This window comes from Schistocerca gregaria, chromosome 3 (assembly GCF_023897955.1).
Source record: "Schistocerca gregaria isolate iqSchGreg1 chromosome 3, iqSchGreg1.2, whole genome shotgun sequence".
In the NCBI taxonomy this organism is placed as follows: Eukaryota; Metazoa; Arthropoda; class Insecta; order Orthoptera; family Acrididae; genus Schistocerca; species Schistocerca gregaria.
Genome location: NC_064922.1, coordinates 773,369,668 through 773,392,285, shown reverse-complemented (window position 1 = coordinate 773,392,285; position 22,618 = coordinate 773,369,668). Strand labels below are relative to the sequence as shown.

At 45.4% G+C, this 22,618-nt stretch overlaps 1 protein-coding gene across 1 annotated transcript in view; it reads right to left on the bottom strand.

Moving 5' to 3' along the window:
- Positions 1-22,618, bottom strand: part of LOC126354136 (keratin, type I cytoskeletal 9-like) — a 115,924-nt gene that overhangs the window by 70,768 nt on the left and 22,538 nt on the right. Inside the window, exon 2 of the mRNA XM_050003533.1 lies at positions 19,667-19,818. Coding sequence (XP_049859490.1) covers positions 19,667-19,813 — 147 coding nt within the window. The 5' untranslated portion in view covers positions 19,814-19,818. The remainder of the gene's footprint in view (positions 1-19,666; positions 19,819-22,618) is intronic.

Here is a 22,618-nt window from a genome sequence, read left to right as displayed (position 1 = left end):
GGACACTCATGTAATGTGCAATATACCACCAGATGTCAGGAGAGGTGTGCTAACGAATCCCTCAGTGACGTTTCAATTCTTCTAAAGCTGCCTAAGTCGAATTTTGCTGATGTGGGTATGAAGTGGACCTGTGGAGGAACAACAACAATCAAACGAAGACCAGACAGACCTCATATAATGATGGTCAGGGATCGGCGAGCATTGCAGACGGTGGCTGCAAAAAATCGCATGAAATCTCTTGAAGGGTCACTTGCGAGATTCAAAATGGTTCCAGGAGTCCAGCTACCACAACTGTATAAGGAGGTAAAAAGAATGGGATGCAATAATCTAACAGCTTCTCATAAGCCACACGTTTCTGTACCAATGATAATCGACGCTTGAGGTGTCGTAAAGATTGACACCATTGGACAGTGGGTGACTGGAAATGAGGAATTTGGAGTGAAATTACGCTGTATCATGTGGTAGTCCAATGTTAAGGTTTGGTTTTGGTGAATACGTAAGGTACGCAATCTGACAGCTTATGTAGTGCCAACAGGGAAGTACGAAGGAGGTGGTGTTGCGGTACGGGGATCTTTATTGGTGATTAGCCTGTGGTCTCCTTATGGCACTTACGGAGACATTAAATGCTGCAGCATATGAACAGATTTTACAGCGTTGTGTATTGCTTTCAACAGACGAACAGTTCGGAGGCGGTGGCTGTTTGAATCAGTAGGGCAATGCACCCTGTCATAAAGCAGCATCTGCGACGCAATGCTTTGTGGACAATAACACTCCTGAAATAGACTCACCTGTCCACAGCTCACGCTTGAAACCAATGGATAACCTTCGGGATGAGTTAGAACGTCCACTATGCCCCAGATCACGGCCTTCCCCACCACTAGGTTCTTGCAGAAGAATGGGCTGCCGTTCTTCCAGAGACGCTCAGACGCCACATTGAAAGTATCCCGAACAGAGTTGAAGCTTCTATAAATGCTAACGGTGAACACATCACACATTAATGTCCAATAGTAGATGCCCGCATACTTTTTATCGGTGGAATTAATCTCCCGCAGGAGACGCTAATAAAGCCGAACGTCATCTCTATTCTTAATAATGTTCTTTATTCCGTAAGGAAGAGAGCTGAAGGCATTTATAATTAGCCCCTGCATTTCAGCCGCGGTTACGAACAATTGCAGAGATTTTCTATGCGTTTTAGACGGCCAATCGAGCTACGATAGGATACTTGAGTGCTCGTCTCACCAGCAACGTATGCATGCACTAAGTAAACGAGGCTCTTGTTATCGTGGGAGATTGGACTGCCCACAGTATACTCATCATGAAGACGTAGACCAAAGGGCAACAAATGATCACAGAGAACTTTGAAATAAATATTCTGATTTATGCTCATGGTTACCATGTTTATTAATTCAGGCTTACTCATCAAGTGACCATATGATGTACATTCACTGAAATATTTCATGTAACCAGTTTCGTCAAGTAGTTGCGATCCTCAGGTGTACTTAATCCTTCCTACTTAAGAGACGCACAATTCGTCATATCATCGTAAACGTGATAAATCTCCTTTTCAAGTATTTACAATGTACCTCTATGGTTGCTTCGTCGAACTGCTTTATTGTCATTTGTACTTTTGGAATACAGTTCAGTACTGAATATTTATGAAAATTGAATGGCACAATGAACTAGTCACGGAGCAAACTTATAGCGAATGGTGAGTCATAGCATTAATTCTGTAATTCTGATTAGAGCTGTGAAAGTGGCGAATTGGTTCGTTCAGTCAACGTGCGAGTGTGTGTGTGTGTGTGTGTGTGTGTGTGTGTGTGTGTGTCCGTCACTGGTTACGCAATGCAAGAGGCCAGCCAGCTGTTAAGAAACACGAAAGATCATAAAAAAAATCTCAAGAAGTGGGTTACGCGAGCTGGAAAGCTGAACGAACAGGCGGCGAGAGGAAAGTGAAAAAAGGCAGCAAGGCTGTAAAGGTTGTCCACAGTTCGTTTACCCCGGTAAAAGTTGCCACCGCGGCGCGGGAACTGGTGTGGACAGCTTTGGACACGGCCCTGCTTCGATTTCGTTATTCACACGTGTGAAGTGGACACATCGTTCCCCTGTCTTTCTGGGCGAAAACGGCAGTGACTGATTCACCTTGCCCTGAAAAGAGCTTGCTAGCCCCTCTATGAAAGCACACACATCCTGAAAAAACACTTTGTAACAGTTTCAGAAACCATATAATCACCACCTCACAGAACTACGAATAACGAATAACAAAGACTTCTAGTTCACGCCTGGCACTCTGTTCAACACGTAAAACATAATAAGACAATAGTCAAATGCTGCCAGGTATCTCCACTTACACTTTACAGTAAGTCGTTTGGTAACTCCAATCAGATAGCATTACTTGTTCTCCTCTTATACTGACATGTGTGCATGTAATTATGGCTGAATACCTGTGGCGATACCCGGCCACTATTCTCCTGCTCTGAGGCTTCGAAATTTCTCATCATTTTTTTCTCGAATGTTGTTACATTATTTCGTTTCTCGGCGATCAAGTCAATTGCAACATACACTCCTGGAAATGGAAAAATGAACACATTGACACCGGTGTGTCAGACCCACCATACTTGCTCCGGACACTGCGAGAGGGCTGTACAAGCAATGATCACACGCACGGCACAGTGGACACACCAGGAACCGCGGTGTTGGCCGTCGAATGGCGCTAGCTGCGCAGCATTTGTGCACCACCGCCGTCAGTGTCAGCCAGTTTGCCGTGACATACGGAGCTCCATAGCAGTCTTCAACACTGGTAGCATGCCGCGACAGCGTGGACGTGAACCATATGTGCAGTTGACGGTATAGTGGGCATGCGGGAGGCCGGGTGGACGTACCGCCGAATTGCTCAACACGTGGGTCGTGAGGTCTCCACAGTACATCGATGTTGTCGCCAGTGGTCGGCGGAAGGTGCACGTGCCCGTCGACCTGGGACCGGACCGCAGCGACGCACGGATGCACGCCAAGACCGTAGGATCCTACGCAGTGCCGTAGGGGACCGCACCGCCACTTCCCAGCAAATTAGGGACACTGTTGCTCCTGGGGTATCGGCGAGGACCATTCGCAACCGTCTCCATGAAGCTGGGCTACGGTCCCGCACACCGTTAGGCCGTCTTCCGCTCACGCCCCAACATCGTGCAGCCCGCCTCCAGTGGTGTCGCGACAGGCGTAAATGGGTGGACGAATGGAGACGTGTCGTCTTCAGCCATGAGAGTCGCTTCTGCCTTGGTGCCAATGATGGTCGTATGCGTGTTTGGCGCCGTGCAGGTGAGCGCCACAATCAGGACTGCATACGACCGAGGCACACAGGGCCAACACCCAGCATCCTGGTGTGGGGAGCGATCTCCTACACTGGCCGTACACTTCTGGTGATCGTCGAGGGGACACTGAATAGTGCACGGTACATCCAAACCGTCATCGAACCCATCGTTCTACCATTCCTAGACCGGCAAGGGAACTTGCTGTTCCAACAGGACAATGCACGTCCGCATGTATCCCGTGCCACCCAACGTGCTCTAGAAGGTGTAAGTCAACTACCCTGGCCCGCAAGATCTCCAGATCTGTCCCCCATTGAGCATGTTTGGGACTGGATGAAGCGTCGTCTCACGCGGTCTGCACGTCCAGCACGAACGCTGGTCCAACTGAGGCGCCAGGTGGAAATGGCATGGCAAGCCGTTCCACAGGACTACATCCAGCATCTCTACGATCGTCTCCATGGGAGAATAGCAGCCTGCTTTGCTGCGAAAGGTGGATATACACTGTACTAGTGCCGACATTGTGCATGCTCTGTTGCCTGTGTCTATGTGCCTGTGGTTCTGTCAGTGTGATCATGTGATGTATCTGACCCCAGGAATGTGTCAATAAAGTTTCCCCTTCCTGTGACAATGAATTCACGGTGTTCTTATTTCAATTTCCAGGAGTGTATTTTTGTCGAAACACTTGTTCAAAACTTTATTTCGAGCAAGCGGTGATTTACAATCTACGTTACTTCCTTACTAAAACTAACAGTTTCGGTTAAACAATAGACCGTCACAAACCAACACAATCATCATACATCCATAAACATTGGTTATCAATAATCACGTAGTGTCTGATAAACGCTGCCCAAATATTGTCAGATCTCGATAAGGATTTCAAAAGAGGGTCAGTGATTGTCAGTTTGACTTAAATGTTAAAAATTCGAAACCAAGCACTTCACAAACTGAAAAACCGTAGTATCTTATAACTACAGTGTCGATGGGACACAGCTGCAATCCGACAACTCATCCGAATATGTAGGTGTAACACTTCGTAGGGATGTGAAATGGGAAGGTCACATAGGCTGAGTCGTAGAAAATCAGGTGGCAGATTTATTGGTAGTATACCAGAGAAATGCAATCAGTCTACATAGGACATACCGAGTGAGGTGGCGCAGTGGTAGCACACTGGACTCGCATTCAGGAGGACGACGGTTCAATCCCGCGTCCAGCCATCCTGATTTAGGTTTTTCGTGATTTTCCTAAATCGCTCCAGGTAAATGCTGGGATGGTTCCTTTGAAAGGGCACGGCCGACTTCCTTCCCGAGACCGATGACCTCGCTGTTTGGTCTCTTCCCCCAAACAACCCAACCCTACATAGGAGATAGCACGAGGGTGACGTCCCAGAACGCCATGCTTTTACACCAATATAGAAGAAGGCTGTAGCTACCTTTGAGCCAAACTAATACGTCGAATGGGAAGCAATTACGGGGTTTAGAAAAAGTTGTGCTTTAATTTTGTTGTGCAATGTAGTTGTAAAGTAGATTAAGGAGTCAGGCGCAGCGACCCGGTGAAGTAGCCAGTGGGGCATCGTTTCAGCTGGAAAGCCGCGTCCAAGGCGAGGAGGCGGCAGGCAGGGCTCCACGTGCGGCGTGGGAGATGCGGCCTCCGGACTACAAACGGCCGCATCAGTGCCCTAATGGGCGCTCTCGCCATACGTCATACAGCTTTCCCCGGGCTTTTGAATTGCTGATAGACGCAGACACATACTGGAGAGCCAAAGAGTTTTTCTCTTCAAAGCGCACAGTTGTCTTCTTTCTTCCTATTTCTCAATACCGCTGGGGTGGTAACACCAAGTCTCTGTCCTTAAACCGACCATTGCAACTTATGTTTCAAAACCAGTAGGAGTTCACTGCAGGGGTGCGTCTATTCCGCTGCCATCATAGTATATATCACATAGGAATCATGACAGTAAGATAAAAGAAATGAGAGCACTACAGAATACTGTACATTCGCTACCGGAGTATGTATGTAGAGTGGATGTAAATGTGGTGGTCTGAAGGACTTTGTTATTGCAAACGATATTGTCATACAATAGGGAACTGAGAACAACTAGCAATGAAAACATGAATTACTCATGACGTATGACAATGACGAGCGAAACATCTCAGAGAAAAAATTTCAAAATTTTGACCAACGGGAAAAACTTCCAAGAACCAAATAAATTTCACACATAATGTTGTAGTTCTTTTCCATCGAAAGACTTGTTTGACACAGCAAGGAACTGCAAACGATATCTTGCACAAAGAACGACAACACGTGGAATTCGAGGAAAGTTGACCATCTAAAGCAGTAGAAGAAATCCGTATAGAAGTCTATTCTCAGCTGTCGAAATAGGCGTGATAAAATCTACACAACTCGCTCTTCTCAGACCATTTTTACTTCCACTCATCTTTTTTGGTGTACGTTATCTCGTTTTCTTTGGAAATGTAATGTCACAGTTGGTAAAAAACTATGGTTTCAGCAAACATCGATACTAATTTCAGCAAGTAGCTGAACAAGAGATACGACAGATACTATCACCGTTGTAGTGAGAGAGGAATCTCTACGTAATCGTCGGGTCTCTCTTTAATTTACTGTGATTCTACTTCGAGACACTGATGTATGAAAAGTCATATGCCACTGAAAAATGTTATTTTAGGGTCCTTTAAAAAAACAGCTATCTCTTTGTACGACACGAATCTCTGAGAAACTACCGCACTGTTAATCGTTTCAATAAAACTGTTTCCGTAAGAGGAAGGTTTTTTGTGAAGAAACAAATATTCATTTCCAGTCATTAGTTCCCTATCTCGAAGTACCCTGTTTAGGATTCTTCGGTATCTGTATAACGTTGACTATAATGGTTTATCACGACCCATATACCACACATGCATTGAGACGACTTACATAAATGTACATTCAATTTAAGACCCCAAAACAAAAGAAACAAACAACAAACAACAATTGTTATCTGTACAATGTCAGAAAGAGTTTAAATAGAATAACGCTCTAACTAAATATCTCTCCTACCGTTAACCCAGCACGCCGAAGAAATAATTATGGAAACAAAAGGAGGGTTCGGGAGTGAGATTAAAAGTAAGGGTGAGAGAATGTCAGTGATAAAATACGCTGATAACATTGATGTCATCAATAAAAGTGAGGTTGAATCACATTACCTGTAGAGTAGCACACCCACTCTGACGAGTTCATAATATTTAGTAAACGAAGTAAGGAACTTTACCTTAGAAGCGAAACAACACATGACGAAGGAGGACAAAAACAGACTAGAATAGAGGGCATTCCTTGCTAAAAGAAACCTACTAGTTTCAATCACGGTCTTTAAAGAGAAGCAGAAATGTCTGAAAATTTATATCTGGGACAGAGCGTTATGTACTAGTGAGTCACGAACTTTGAAAAAACAGGAAAAGCAAAGAATCTAGGGGTTTGAATGTAGTGTTACAGAAGGGTGTCGAACACTAACTGGTAACAAAAAATGAAGTACTTTGCTTTATCAGCGAGGAAAAAAATGTGCAGAAGATACTGACTATGAAAAGGGGCAGAACAGTACTATATACATTTAGGTACCAGGTGAGAATTTCCATGTTACTAGAGCGAAGCACACGGCACAAATACTATAGGGGCAGACAGAGACTGAAATTCACCCAACAAATAATCACGTACCTCCGGTGTAAGTGTCACTCTGAGGTGAGTATTTTGGCACCTAAGAAGACTGATGGTACAAATTTCCCAGGTTATAGAATGGAACACATTGTACTGCGCAGCCCTGTCTTCATAATTGTCTCGTGCCCATTACAACAGTGCGATTCCTACAAGGACACGTTTCCTTCCCGGAGGTGGCTGCACATCGGACGCACTAACCCTTGCACACAGGGTGAGCATTTGCATTCAGGCAACGCGTGGTGGGTGCCCCGTAAGCCTGCTCAACAAGCGGACGACACGAAAGAGCCTCGAGCTGAGCACGGGCTCCCGTGACCCCCGACGTATTTGGACAGCGGCGCGTGATGAGACTCTTGACGGTCCCCTAGTAGCTGTAGCTGACAGCTCACCCAATGAGGCATATCCATAGCCGGTGTCTCGAGGTTGTCTTATGACACTGCCCGGTCACCTTCTATTGGACACGACAATCAGCTGTGCGGCACTGCTGCGAAGTAAGGAGATAGCCAGTTCGTACAGAGAGCTACACGAATTCCTTTAGAGCTACTGTACAACGATTCAGACCGTAAAGGTGTCTTACAGCTGATTCAATACCAAGCCAACGATGTGATATTCTGTTGGGAGCCAAGACACGCCGGAATGTGGGAACATGACGCCGCTGATTGAGCAAGCAAACAAGCTTGTAGTGTAGGTGCTGTGATTCCGTGCACCACCACGTCACTTCATTTTTGGACAAATGAGAAGACGCATGATTATAGATGGTGTACAACAAACTGCGGACATTGATATCGACCACGCGGGGATGGCGAATCTTATGCTAGCCACAACATGGCCGTGCGACTGCTACGGTCGCAGGTTCGAATCCTGCCTCGGGCTTGGATGTGTGTGATGTCCTTAGGTTAGTTGGGTTTAAGTAGTTCTAAGTTCTAGGGGACTAATGACCACAGCCGTTGAGTGCCATAGTGGTCAGAGCCATTTGAACCATTTGAACGACAACATGGAATGAAGTATTGCATGCGACACTGACCACTGACACAATTTCCTAGATGATTCACCAATATGAGAAGCTTGTGGAATACCATATTCGTTACAACACATTTGAACTACATTTTCTTCATATTCTCACATAAGAGCGTCACAAAATAGATCAGTGCGTGTCTTAGTACTGTTATTATTTATTGTTATGCAGACGTTCACCTGAATATGTAGGTATGAAACCGGTAGTGGTCTAAAAATAAAAAACTAAGTGAGCAGAACCTCAATTGGACCCAACTTGGAGATTATCAGGGTGGTTTTAGAAAAGGACGTTCATGTGCTGAACAGATCCTTAATTTGAAATCAGTATTAAGTCAAATTAAACTGTGGAATAAACAGTACGTAGTTGCTTTCGTTGACATCAAGAAATCATACGATTCAATCGACAGACATACTCTTATGAGAATTTTGCAGGAAATGAGCCTGGAACAGAAAACCCACAGCCTTATCCAAAAGACCCTGAGTAACATTAGGTCACGAATAAAGTTCAGGGAAACACTTTCAGAAAGCTTTGAGATAAAGACAGTAGTTAGACAGGAGATGGACGTTCACCGCTTCTCTTCAACTGTGCACTGGACAAGGTGATCAGAGAGTGGCGAAAGGAAATGGAAGTACCTGGGACACAAATGAAAGGAACAAGTAACAGACTGTTCAGCTTTCACAGATGATCTGGCACTTGTAGCAAGCTCAGTGGAAGTAGCAGTAATGCAGCTCAGTACAGGGTGGCAAGGTAAGACTTGAGTTGTCACTAAAAGAGACAAGGTACCTCACCAGCATCAGTGATACTCCCAGTGAACTACAGCAAATTGAGAAAATTGACAAATTAAAGAATCTAGGAGAATAGTTGGAACCTAATCTATCAGAAGGAACAGCACTAACAACTCGGATTAATAAGTTATAATTAGCTTATCGATTAACCAAGAGCACCTATAATAAAAAATTTCTATCTCGCAATTCTCGCCCTGAAGCCCTGTATGCCTGAGAATGCTTGAATCTGAACAGGAAAGGCCTGACAGATAAACTAGAGATTCACGAGAGGACGATCCTGAGAAAAATTGTGGGATCGGTCAAAACAGATGCTGTGTACAGAAGACAATCAAACCAGGAGCTATACAATCATACTGAGAAATCACAGAAGCAGCCAGGAAGAGACGTCTCGTTTTCAACGGACGTATCACAGAGATGGACCAAACAAGACTAACCAACAGACTTCTCAACTACTGGAAGAGCAGAAACACCATGACACCATGGCTGATAGAAGTCAAGAAAGACATCCAGGAACTGAACATAACTGAAAGTGACATTACAAACCGAGCACTTCTAGAAGGATACAAAAAGAAAAAGGTTTCAGGACAGATTACCCCTTAAAAAGAACGTCTACCACTGAACAAAGGACAGAAAGGAGAAACATAGCCAGAGAACGGGGGATTACTGGACAAATATCAAGCCCCTCTTCAGGCTGTAAAGCTGAATATCATGGTCCTTAGCTGGCCCATTCGAAAGAAGAAAGAAATAAATACAGTTGCCAATAAGGGCGCTGTTGGCCATGCTTTTGAGAGCCCTCAGTCGAATTTTATTATTATTAACTACAGCCATCTGACTTATATTACTGTATCTTGCATAATTATTCAGTGAGGAACACAGAATAAAAAATCGTGCAGCATAACGTATTTCTACAAGGCAGCACCTCATCGACTTCACCATTTTTTTTTCATTGTTCGGAGCCACTGGTGAGGTCATCTTTACGTTTCTTTTACTCTCTTACAAAGACGTTTCTTTGCTGCGTACTAGAGCAGCAAGAGCCTCCGTGAATTTGTATTGTACCATCAGCTTGTCTCCCGAGTTGTCGTTGGATTGCGTTTCCTTCTGAATGGCGACCGGAGCTACCACACGCTTCACGTCTACTGCTACATCTGCTCTCTAATATAGCTGCTCAATCCCTGACACCGAGAGACCAATTTCAAGAGGCAAAATAAAGACAAAATGCAATTCAAGTCTCCATACCTACTCCCAAAGCCGTTTTACCGAGTACGATGGGTAGTACATCACGAATTATCATCAAACCCGCCCTCAACCAATCCATCAATCTACCCGCTAACGATGCACAAGAAGATCAACTGCCGATAAAATGCCAGATGGGATCAAATATCCTCTGAGGGTCGGATTCTGAGTATTATGTATCCTGACACATCTTGTAATATGCATTCAGTAATCGTAACAGTAGGTATCCCGACATCCGCAAGGCTTCATTGGTAGTTGGATGAGCGTCTCATGAAACAATGGCACTGAGTAAACGAAGAGAGATAATGTCGAGACGACTCTTCTAATCTTACGTAGTAAGTACCCCGGATTAACAAGGATTCTCAATTACTGTTAGAACTAGTATTTTGTTAGCTGCTTCCTTTATGGATGAACTGCATTTTCTTACAGTTCCTGTACCTAAACTGATTCTCCCATAAGCCACTCCGAACCCACAGTGTTTCTATGTCGTCCTTCCGACTTCACTCGTCCTGAACTCTTTCTCATAGATACACTACCTGGAAGAAAATGCGAACAGCCAGAAGATACACTCAGATCACAATGTACACAACTGGCCATTAAAATTAGTACACTACGAAGATGCCGTGCTACAGACGCAAAATTTAACCGACAGGAAGAAGATGCTGTGTTATGCAAATGATTAGCTTTTCAGAGCATTCACACAAGGTTGGTGCCAGTGGCGACACATACAACGTGCTGGCATGAGGAAAGTTTTCAACCGATTCCTCATACACAAACAGCAGTTGACCGGCGTTCCCTGGTCAAACGGTGTTGTGATGCCTCGTGTAAGGAGGAGAAATGCGTACCATCACGTTTCCGACTTCGATAAAGGTCGGATTGTAGCCTATCGCGATTGCCGTTTATCGCAAAGCGACAGGGCTGCTCGAAGTGGTCAAGATACAATGACTGTTAGGAGAATATGGAAGTGGTGGGTTCAGGAGGGTAATACGGAACGCCGTACTGAATCCCAACGGCCTCGTTTCACTAGCAGGCGAGATGACAGGCATATTATCCGCATGGCTGTAACGGATCGTGCAGCCACGTCTAGATTCCTGAGTCAACAGATGGGGACGTTTGCAAGACAACAACCATCTGCACGAACAGTTCGACGACGTTTGCAGCAGCATGGACTATTAGCTCGGACACCATGACTGTGGTTACCCTTGACTCTGCATCACAGACAGGAGCGCCTGCGATGGTGCACCTGGGTGCACGAATGGCAAAACGTCATTTTCTCGGATGAATCCAGATTCTGGTTACTGCATCATGATAATCGCATCCGTGTTTGGCAACACCGGAGTGAAAGCGTATTGGAAGCGTGTACTCGTCATCGCCATACTGGCGTATTACCCGGCGTGATGGTGTGGGGTGCCATTGGTTACACACGTCTCGGTCCATGAGTCAACAGATGGGGACATTTGCAGGACAACAACCATCAGCAGCATGGACGATCAACTCGGAGACCATGACTGCGGTTACCCTTGACGTTGCATTACAGACAGAAGTGCCTGCGATGGTGTGCTCAACGACGAACCTGGGTGCACGAATGGCAAAACGTCATTTTTTCGGGTGAATCCAGGTTCTGTTTACAGCATCATGATTGTCGTGTCCGTGTTTGGTGACATCGCGGTGAACGCAAATTGGAAGCGCATATTCGTCATCACCATACTGGCGTATCACCCGGCGTGATGGTATGGGGTGCCATTGGTTACATGTCTCGGTCACCTCTTGTTCGCATTGACGGAAATTTGAACAGTTGACGCTACATTTCAGATGTGTTACGACCCGTGGCTCTACCCATCATTCGATCCCTGTGAAACCCTACATTTCAGCAGGATAATGTTGCATATTCTGTGCGGGCCTTTCTGGATACAGGAAATGTTCGACTGCTGCCCTGGCCAACACATTCTCTAGATCTCTCACCAATTGAAAACGTCTGGTCAATGGTGGCCGAGCAACTGGCTCGTCACAATACGCCTGTCACTACTCTTGATGAACTGTGGTATCGTGTTGAAGCTGCATGGGCAGCTGAAGCTGTACACGCCATTGAAGCTCAATGCCCAGGTTTATCAAGGCCGTTATTATAGCCAGAGGGGATTGTTCTGGATACTGTTTTCTCTGGATCTATGCAGCCAAATTGCGTGAAAATGTAATCACTTGTCAGTGCTACTATAATATATTTGCCCAATGAATACCCGTTTCTCATCTGCATTTCTTCTTGGTGTAGCAATTTTAATGGCCAGTATTGTATGTAGAGCACTGTCTGGTAGGCTTTGTTGATTTATGTGTTCAACAGCAAACAATGAATGGACATACTGCACGGCCATCTATCTACATTGGCAATATTCGCAAAGTAGAGAAGGGGCGGAGTAGCTATGATACTAAAATTGCGGAAACATGCTGTCACATCATTGTCCGGTGTTGAAATTACTGTAAAATTGATAAAATTGTTCACGCTATCAACTGTTGTACTTATTTTTACAGTACATCGGTGGTGCCTTTTCCATCCCATCCATCCACTGACAGGCTGTTGGTTACCACATAATGATTGACTGACAACGCTCATTTGAGTTGAGGAAAGAGTTTTGTGGATGGGTTACACCTTCCGGGGGTTGCTAGCACTGACCTAGGAGAAACGTCTGCTAGAAGAGTGTGTTATTTCACGTAATCTGCGCAAAATTTAAAAGACGTCACATAAGGTCTGTCATTCCTCACTTATATCTGTAGATGGCATTTCAGCATTCGCACGACGAGCCACACAACGTACCATCTCTTGAATTCCAGAACCGGTCGTCGTAGCCTAATGATTATTATTTTATTGTCTCTTTCAATCTACGCGTTTTCCAAGTAATTTTTTTTATGAATTACCTGAATGTGCTCTCAGTCTCCTTTAGTGTTTCACTTTAACTTTGATTAGAACACGTCTCTCAGTTAAAAATTTTGATTTCGTGTTGCATGTATAAAGGACAATGTTTCTTCTAATTATCTTCTTGCACGGATTAAAGATTTAAATTCCTTAACTTGACAAAGAAATCGAAATTTTCTCAGATCGCATTTCATTGGAGGTATCGGCTCTTCTGCTCCCTTGTTTTGAATTGGAGCACTATCTAAGAATACTGGCCCCAACTATTTGTGCTTCGTGTTGCTTCTTATTCTTCCCACATCTTGTTGTAGCCTATTCAGATCTGTCTCGTATTTGCTTTCCTCTTCATATGCAGTAACCTATAGTCTGATAAGAGACTAACAGATTTAAATTTTGCCATCTCTGTTCTTCTTGCCGGAAATTATGTTAGTATTCGACATTCATATCGCAGAACTACGTTATAGACTTCAAATACTGTCGCCGACCTTCTGTTTCCAATATCTTCTTAACTGTACCACACAAATACTGAAATATTAAGAACTTTCTACTGATATCAATGCATACATTTGTGGAAATATATGGTTATGCAATTATTTACCCTCTACTTTAAAGTATACACATCTTCTCGCTCTTCTTCTTCTTCTTCCTTCTTCTTCTTCTAAACAATACTTAATGTAGCTGAAACCGTTGTCACTCACTCCCTGTGCCCTCTTCATTTCTCGATAATTTCTGCATTTCAGTACTTCGAATATCTTATTTCTTGGCCTCCCCTTGGTGTTACCCACTAAAATTTTGGCTTCCGGTATGTCTGTTAGGAATTAATTGTGTCTCAAAGAATGTTCGAAAATTTTTGTCTGCCTTTTAGCGTAGTTGATATGAGATTTCTCTGCTCGTTGGTCTATTTCAGTGTATCTTCATTAGTTTTCTTTTGGTCCACTCGTTCTCGTTAGCCTTTCCGAAGTCACAACACAATATCTTCAACGGTGTGTGGTTAGGAAATGTTACCTAGAGTCCTCTTCCAAAACAGCGTCTTTGTGCCGGAGAACAAACGTTGGGCTTTTTCCTTCATGTGAAATGAGTGACATTTATTTCGCTATTCCGAGAAATAACGCTAAAATTACGTAGTTCACCGGCACAGCACAGCGGAGGAAGGCCCCTTTCACAGTAACAGCAAAAGAAAATAATAATTTGAAGTACGTATTACGTTCAGTTGTTCGCCTACGTAGCTGATTTACCAGTGCAGATGGCTGCCATGCGGAGGACCCTGATTCGACTCACGCAGTGCCAAAGATTTTTCGCATGGGAGGACTGGTACGGATGCGCTACTAAGCCTCTTGATACCAACTGACCAAGTAGTAGCGGCTGCGCAGTATAGAACGTGTGCAAAACGGCCGGAAGAGCGGTTTTCTGACCACGTGACTCTCCTCGCCGCATCCGCATAACTCTCAAAGCATAGGATGACACGACGGCCGATAGACATCCCTTGTACCTTCACGGTCAGGAGAGAAGCTCGCTATCACCCTCAACTTGTACCGAGATGGTTGGTAGCTGTAGCATGTGTAGCTGTCACCTCCCACACCACCAGAGAGGCACCAGGCGACGCTATTTGGCCACACACACGCACGCACGCACACGCACTCACACATTATGCACACACGTCCCGCGCATTGCTCAACGCCGCTACGGCGGGCGGTGGCCGACCGGCGCTTGTTGAGTCACCGCGCCAGCCGCTACACCCTTGCGCGCAAAACGTCGCCAGGCGATTATTTCTGCCAGGCGAGCGAGCCGCCGTGTCATGTCTCAGCTACAGCCGGCCGCCTGTTCCTTCCCGCTGACTGCCCAGAATGCACGGTAACAGTTACGTGCAGCTTTCTAACTAGCGTGTCCCCTCAAGTGCCGTAACTCCTGCAAGAACAGTATTCTGGAGACCACGGTTACGCCACAGCTCTTTGGATTGTCACGCAAACAGAACTGAATGAGCTTAAACACCGCTGTACGAAGCAGGGCCACGTATTACCACGGCTCCACCTGTTTTCTGTCTAATGAAGATGAGCTGCGGGATGCAGCTGTTTAGGCGCTAGACTCTCACTACCTTAGGGCTAAAATGGCTCTGAGCACTATGGGACTTAACATCTATGGTCATCAGTCCCCTAGAACTTAGAACTACTTAAACCTAACTAACCTAAGGACATCACACAACAGCCAGTCATCACGAGGCAGAGAAAATTCCTGACTCCGCCGGGAATCGAACCCGGGAACCCGGGCGTGGGAAGCTAGATCGCCACCGCACGACCACGAGATGGGGGCTACCTTATGGAAAAGTTCCGATCACAGACAAGGCATTCTATGCCATTGTGGGTAACAGCAATATAGTTCCCGATTTGGTCGCAGCTCACTTCTATCCCCATACTTCTCCAACTGAGCAAGTGTCTGTAGCCTGCACGTCGCCATCGACGATACATTAAACCTCAATCTCCCTTCTGATTCGTGTTTCTAATTGTGAACTTTTCTGCCCCTCCACTACCTTTCTGTAATTTGGATGAGAATTATCAAGGCCTACAAAGGCCTACATCTCAAACAGACCCCGCTGATCACTGGGTCAAGAAGAGTTAGAGAAAAATTAAGGTTGTAGACGGCCAACTCTTAAGTATCCATTGCGCACTATAGGAGCCACGGAAGCTATTCGGTTGGCTTCTCTCTCGTTGTTTCCTGTAAGGCGCAGCCTCTGCCTAACATGATTGATCTGTTACCGTATAGGGGCCGCAGATGGTGGTATGGACTTCAGCCAACAAAGAAGGTGCCGCAGGAAACAGACGTCTTGTGAAACAGGTCAGTGACTAGCCAAGCTACATTGAGTGAGTTAGTGCCGGTTCCTGACAACAGTGTAATGCACAGGATGGTTATAATTAATGTGCACCTACTCGCAGAGGTCCAGTGCTGGCTGTAATAATGGCATGGCAGTGAAACTTGGTAAATGTTGTAATGCGTTAAATGCGGAACTGATTTACGAAAAAAGGAATTAGTTCCAATTTTTGCCACCAAGTAAAATTCTGTGAATGCGAGAAAGACGTATAAAAAGGATCCGAATTTAATGGATTGCGAACGGGATGTGGGCAGAACAGAGGAAATAAGAGATTTTTTTATTATTAATCGCCACTTACACATTTGTTCAATATGAGCAACGAAGACGTGAAGATGCCAGATTTGCACGTGGTGGCGAAAATTGGAAGCAATTTTTTTCCGGAGTAAATCAGTTCCGCATTAACGCATTACCAAGTTTCTCTGCCATATCACGGTAATTACAACCCGCAATGGCCCTCTGTGAGCAGCTGTATTTTACTTATACTACACAGTACATCTAAGTATTCTAAAGTGTTTTATTTATTTCTTCCCGCGAGGGGAAATGAAAGGAGTGCACGCTGCACGTACGAAGTACAGTATAACGGACAAAGAGAGCATTTTTTCCCAAAATAAGCCTACGAGCATCAAATATAAGGGAAACTGTCGACAGTGGAGCACAGCATTGTATGGAAGTGAAACATGGAAAAGGACAGAATTAAAGTGTTTGAATTTTGGAGTTGCAGAAGAATCAAGTGGACTGGTAAGGAAAAGGAATCGACAAGGAGACGAATAAGTGCAAACCACTAACTAGAAGAAGGGATGGGGCTATAGGGCCTGTGTTAATACATCAGGGAATAACTTCCATGGAAGCAGAGACATCCGTAGAGAGCAAAATTTTCGGGGGAAGACGATGTCTGGAATACATATGACTGATAATTGATACTTTGAACGCAAGAGCTTTTCTGAGATATTCCAACAGAACAACGGAACAGTCATCATCAAAATACACACATCAAGAAAAATGTTTTGCATCATTTCGGTTCCGAGAGCTCCGCAACCTGTACAGAAAACTGGAATAGAGACCAACAAACATCATTTCCGCCTTTTTTATTGCTCATGAAAACCACACATTGCATGTTGTACCATCATACAGCGAGACCGTCAGGGGTGGTGGTCCAGACTGCTGTACACACCGGTACCTCTAATACCCAGTAGCAGGCCCTCTTGCATTGATGCGTGCCTGTAGTCGTAGTGGCATACTATCCACCAGTTCATCAAGGCACTGTTGGTCTAGATTGCCCCACTCCTCAACGGGGACTCGGTGCAGATCCCTAAGAGTGGTTGGTGGGTCACGTCAAGTCTATCCTGGGCATGTCGGATATGATTCATATCGGAAAAGCATGCTGACCACTCTAGTCGAGCGATGTCGTTATCCTGAAGGAAGTCATTCACGAGATGTACACGAAGGGGGCACGAATTTTCGTCCATGAAGACGAATGCCTCGCTAATATGATGCCGATATGGTAGCTGTATCGGTCGGAGGATGGCAGTCGTGTATCGTACAGTCGTTACGGGGCAATCCATGACCACCAGCGGTCCCACATAATGACATCCCAAAACATCAGGTAACCTTGCTGCACTCGCTGGACAGTGTGCCTAAGGCGTTCAGCCTGACCGGGTTGATTCCAAACATGTTTCCGACGATTGTGTGGTTGAAGGTATATGCGACACTCATCGGCGAAGCGAACGTGATGCCAATCCTGAGCGGTCCTTTCGGCATGTTGTTGGGCCCATTTATACCGTGTTACATGGTGTCGTGGTTGCCAAGATCGACCTCGGTGTTGACGTCGGGAGTGAAGTTGCGCATCATGCAGCCTATCGCGCACAGTTTAACTCTTAACACGACGTCCTGTGGCTGCACGAAAAGCAATATTCAATGATGTGGCGGTGCTGTCAGGATGCTTCCGAGCCATAATCCATAGGTAGCGGTTATGTAGTGCAGTAGTAGCCCTTGGACGGCCTGAGCGAGGCATGTTATCGACAGTTTCTATATCTCAGTATTTCCCCCATGTTCGAACAACATCGTTTTGGTTCACTCCGAGATGCCCGGACACTTGTTGAGAGCCCTTCATGGCACAAAATAACAATGCGGACGCGATCGAATCGCAGTATTGACCATCCAGGCATGATTGAACTACAGACAACTCGAGCCGTGTATCACTTTCCTGGTAGAATGACTGGAACTGATCGGCTATCGGACTTCTTCCGTCTAATAGGCGCTTCTGATGCGTGGTTGTTTGCATCTTTGGGCGGTTTAGTGAAATCTCTGAACAGTCAAAGGGACTGCGTCTCTGATACAATATCCACAGTCACCGTCTATAATCGGTAACTCTGGGAGCTTGGGTGATGCAAGACTTCCTTTGGTGTGTGTAGTTAGATGATGTTGTTGTTGTGGTCTTGAGTCTGATGCAACCCTGCGAGCAAGTCTACCCTGTGCAGGCCTCTTCATCTCTGCATAACTACCACAACATTCAATAAATAATAGGAAAGCTTGCATAAAAAAGAAAACTTCGGCAAAACTTGTACTTCTTTGTTATGTTACGGTGGTGTCCTAGAGTCATTATAAATTAGAGCTGGCACACCTGCCTCACGAAAGGGATGCTGGGAAACAAGTTTGCACCACCGTGGAGCTGCAGAGTGTAATTAGATTTCTGTAGTTGAAGGGTTGAAACCAATCGAAATTCACCGTCGGATGACAGTGCAAGATGCTGAAAATTGTTTCAGTCGAACACAGGTGTGGGAGTGGGCAGATACGTACAAACTGGGTAAAACAAAGTTTGAAGATTGGCCAGATGGGCTCTCTCTACGCAGTCTCGAAGAACAACGTTGCGAGAGTTGACGAGTTGATACGGGGGAAACAGGCTTATTACGGTGGGAGATATTGCAGCTATGACGAACATTAGTACCGAATCAGGTCATCATATTGTTCATAGCGTACTGATTTTGAAGAAAGTGTGTGTGATGCAAGTTACAACAGAGTTGACATCAGAAATGAAAGAATGGAAGGAAAGACCATGGACGAGTACAGCGAGACCTGATGTTCGTGTGATTGCCACCTCTTCCATACCTCACCCCCGCCCCCCTTTCCATGATTTGGCACTTTCAGAGCATCACATTTTCAACCCACTGAAAGTAGCTCTTAGTGGCTGAATTTTGGTAGGAACTCCGGGCAGTAGTGCATAACCGGTTACGTACATGCCCCCCCAAAATTTTTTTTTACATGGTATTGAGACGCTTGTCCAGCTCAAGGGGGAATACGTTGACATACAAATGTTGTACTCCATTTTCTAATAGATTCCTTCAAAAGATTTATTTTTACATTTTCTTATTGAATAACCCTTCTACATCCAATTGAAACTACTTAGTGTTGTAGATCCTTGGTCTCCCTCTAGAAACTTTACCCCACTAACTTACTTCCAATACCTAGCTGACGATTAAGCTTCAATTTCCTAATGCCGGAGGATGTTGCTTATCAAGCGATCCCTTAATTTTAGTCGAGTTGCGCATCAATTTTCTATTCTCCTGAATTCGACTCACTACCTCTTTATTACTTATCCGATCTAGCCACATAATATTCAGCATTATTCTGTGCCACCATACTTTAACAGCTTTGGCTCCCTTTTTATCTGAAATATTTGTCGTCTATGTTTCTCCGATGACATCCTCCTGAATAGTCCCCGCCAGAAGATGCGACTGTAGGACAGTTTTACATTCAGAATATTTTAGCCAACAGAACTTGTCGCCCCTAGAACCACTGACTATCTTGCTGACCTTCCTCTGGAACAATAAATTAGTGACGCCACTGTACAGATCCCTCTAACGAGGTAGCACTGACCTTGACGAGCTGCTGCTTGGCGGCCAGGATGGCGGGCTCGTCCCGTGCGAGCGCCTCCGTCTCGTCCTCGGGCACGGGCGCCGACAGAACGACGGCCGCTGAGCTCAGCGCGAGGGCCGCCACCAGCAGCCGAGTCCACGTCCTCATCCTGTCTGCAACACGCACAGGACGACACCGCTCAATGCACGGCCGAAGCTGAATGACTTAGTCCTGGCTCTAATTTTGCTGCAATGACTTCTACACTACTGGCCATTAAAATTGCTACACCAATAAGAAATGCAGATGATAAACGGGTATTCATTGGTCAAATATATTATACTAGAAATGACATGTGATTACATTTTCACTCAATTTGGGTGCATAGGTCCTGAGAAATCAGTATCCAGAACAACCACGTCTGGCCGTAATAACGACCTTGATACGCCTGGGCATTGAGTCAAACAGACCTTGGATGGCGTGTACAGGTACAGCTGCCCATGCAGGTTCAGCACGATACCACAGTTCATCAAGGGTAGTGATTGGCGTATTGTGACGAGCCAATTGCTCGGCCACCATTGACCAGACGTTTTCAGTTGATGACAGATCTAGAGAATGTGCTGGCCAGGGCAGCAGTCTAACATTTCCTGTATTCAGAAAGGCCAGTACAGGACCTGCAACATGCGGTTGTGTATTATCCTGATGGAATTTGGGGTTTCGCAGGGGTTGAATGAAGGGTAGAGCCTCGGGTCGTAACACATCTGAAATGGAACGTCCACTGTTCAAAGTGCCGTCAATGCGAACAAGAGGTGACCGAGACATGTAACCAATGGCACCCCATACCATCACGCCGGGTGATACGCCAGTATGGTGATGACGAATACGCGCTTCCAATTTGCGTTCACCGCGATGTCACCAAACACGGACACGACAATCATGATGCTGTAAACAGAACCTGGATTCATCCGAAAAAATGACGTTTTGCCATTCGTGCACCCAGGTTCGTCGTTGAGCACACCATCGCAGGCACTTCTGTCTGTGATGCAACGTCAAGGGTAACCGCAGTCATGGTCTCCGAGTTGATCGCCCATGCTGCTGATGGTTGTTGTCTTGCAAATGTCCCCATCTGTTGACTCATGGACCGAGACGTGGATGCACGATCCGTTACAGCCATGCGGATAAGATGCCTGTCATCTCTACTGCTAGTGATACAATGCCGTTTGGATCCAGCACGGCGTTCCGTATTACCCTCCTCAACCCACTGATTCCATGTTCTGCTAACAGTCATTGGATCTCGACCAACGCGAGCAGCAATGTCGCGATTCGATAAACCACATTCGCGATACGCCACGATACGACCTTCATCAAAGTCGGAAATGTGATGGTATTAATTTCTCCTCCTTACACGAGGCATCTAAACAACGTTTCACCAGCGAACGCCGGTCAACTGCTGTTTGTGTATGAGAAATCGGTGTGGAAACTATCCTGTTGTCAGCGCGTAGTAGGTGTCCCCGCCGGCGCCAACCTTGTGTGAATGCTCCGAAAAGATAATCATTTGCATATCACAGCATCTGCCTCTTGTAGGTTAAATTTCACGTCTGTGGCACATCGGCTTCGAGGTGTAGCAATTTTAATGGCCAGTAGTGTATCTAATTAAACATACACCACAGAAAAAAAGCAATTAATGTAGAATATTGAAATTTCTAGAATACATTTTGTCTAAGCAACGTATTTAATTGATTAATATTGCAAGATCACAGATTAAAGTAAGCGGCAGATATTCCATCGCAAATGTGAAATCCTGATACATTAATAATCGGTGTAACAGCCAGAATGTTGAACACAAGAATGCAAACGTGCATGCATTGTCTTGTGCAGGTACCGGATGTCAGTATGTGGGATGGAGTTCCATGCCCGTTGCACTTCGCCGATCAGTACAGTAACAGCTAATGCTGGTTGTGAATGACGCCGGAAATAATCGTCGGATGCCGTCCCATATGTGCTCGATTGGAGACAGATCTGGTGATCGAGCAGGACAATGCAACATGTCAACTCTCTGTAGTGCATGGGCTACAACAACGGTATGTGGGCGAGCGTTATCCCGTTGGAAAGCACCCCCTAGAACGCTATTCGTAAATTGCAGCACAACAGGTCAGATCACCCCACTGGCCTACAAATTTAGAATGAGGGTGCATGGGATAACCACGAAAGTACTCCTTCAATTGTACGAAAACGCACCCCAGAACGTACCTTCACATGCAGGTCCATTGTGTCTAGCCCACAGACGGCCTCCTTTTAAAAAACAGACGGCCATCACTGATACAGAGGCAGAACCAGCTTTCGTCAGAAAACACAACAGACCTCCACCCGCCACTCCAACGAGCTCTCGCTTGACACCACTGCAGTCGCAAATAGTGGTGGTTTGGGTCCAATGGAATGCACGCTATAGGGTGTCTGCCTCGGAGCTGTCCTTGAAGTAACGATTTTCCTGTGGTGACAACTGCGGCTCAAATTGCAGGGGCAGATGCAGTACTTCAGGCTAGGAAGATTTCAAATAAACCACACTCCGGTGCAGAATGAAAGATTCATCCCAGTGTTAACGAAATCTTGCAGCGTTCGTAGAGTTATAGGATTTCTCTCCATTGGGTATCGGTCTCTTCATTAATATTGATTGTGGTATAGTTTAGTCCACTTTCTAATTTTAGTGACGTGAGTTGGTATTTGGTGCTTTTATATTTTTTACAGATAGAATCTGTGGGATTTGCGAAGTCTTGGGCTTTTGTCCCATCCAAACAAGCTGTCAATTTGTAAAGTTTTGATGACTCAAAGAGTTATTTTACGAGGATCATTCAATAAGTAAACCAACACTTTTTTTCTGAAGGCAGATTACTTTTAGTCAGGATTCCAGTACATAGTATTTTTCCCCACACTTTTGGCTACAAAACCTATTTTTCAATATAATCTCTGTACAATGCG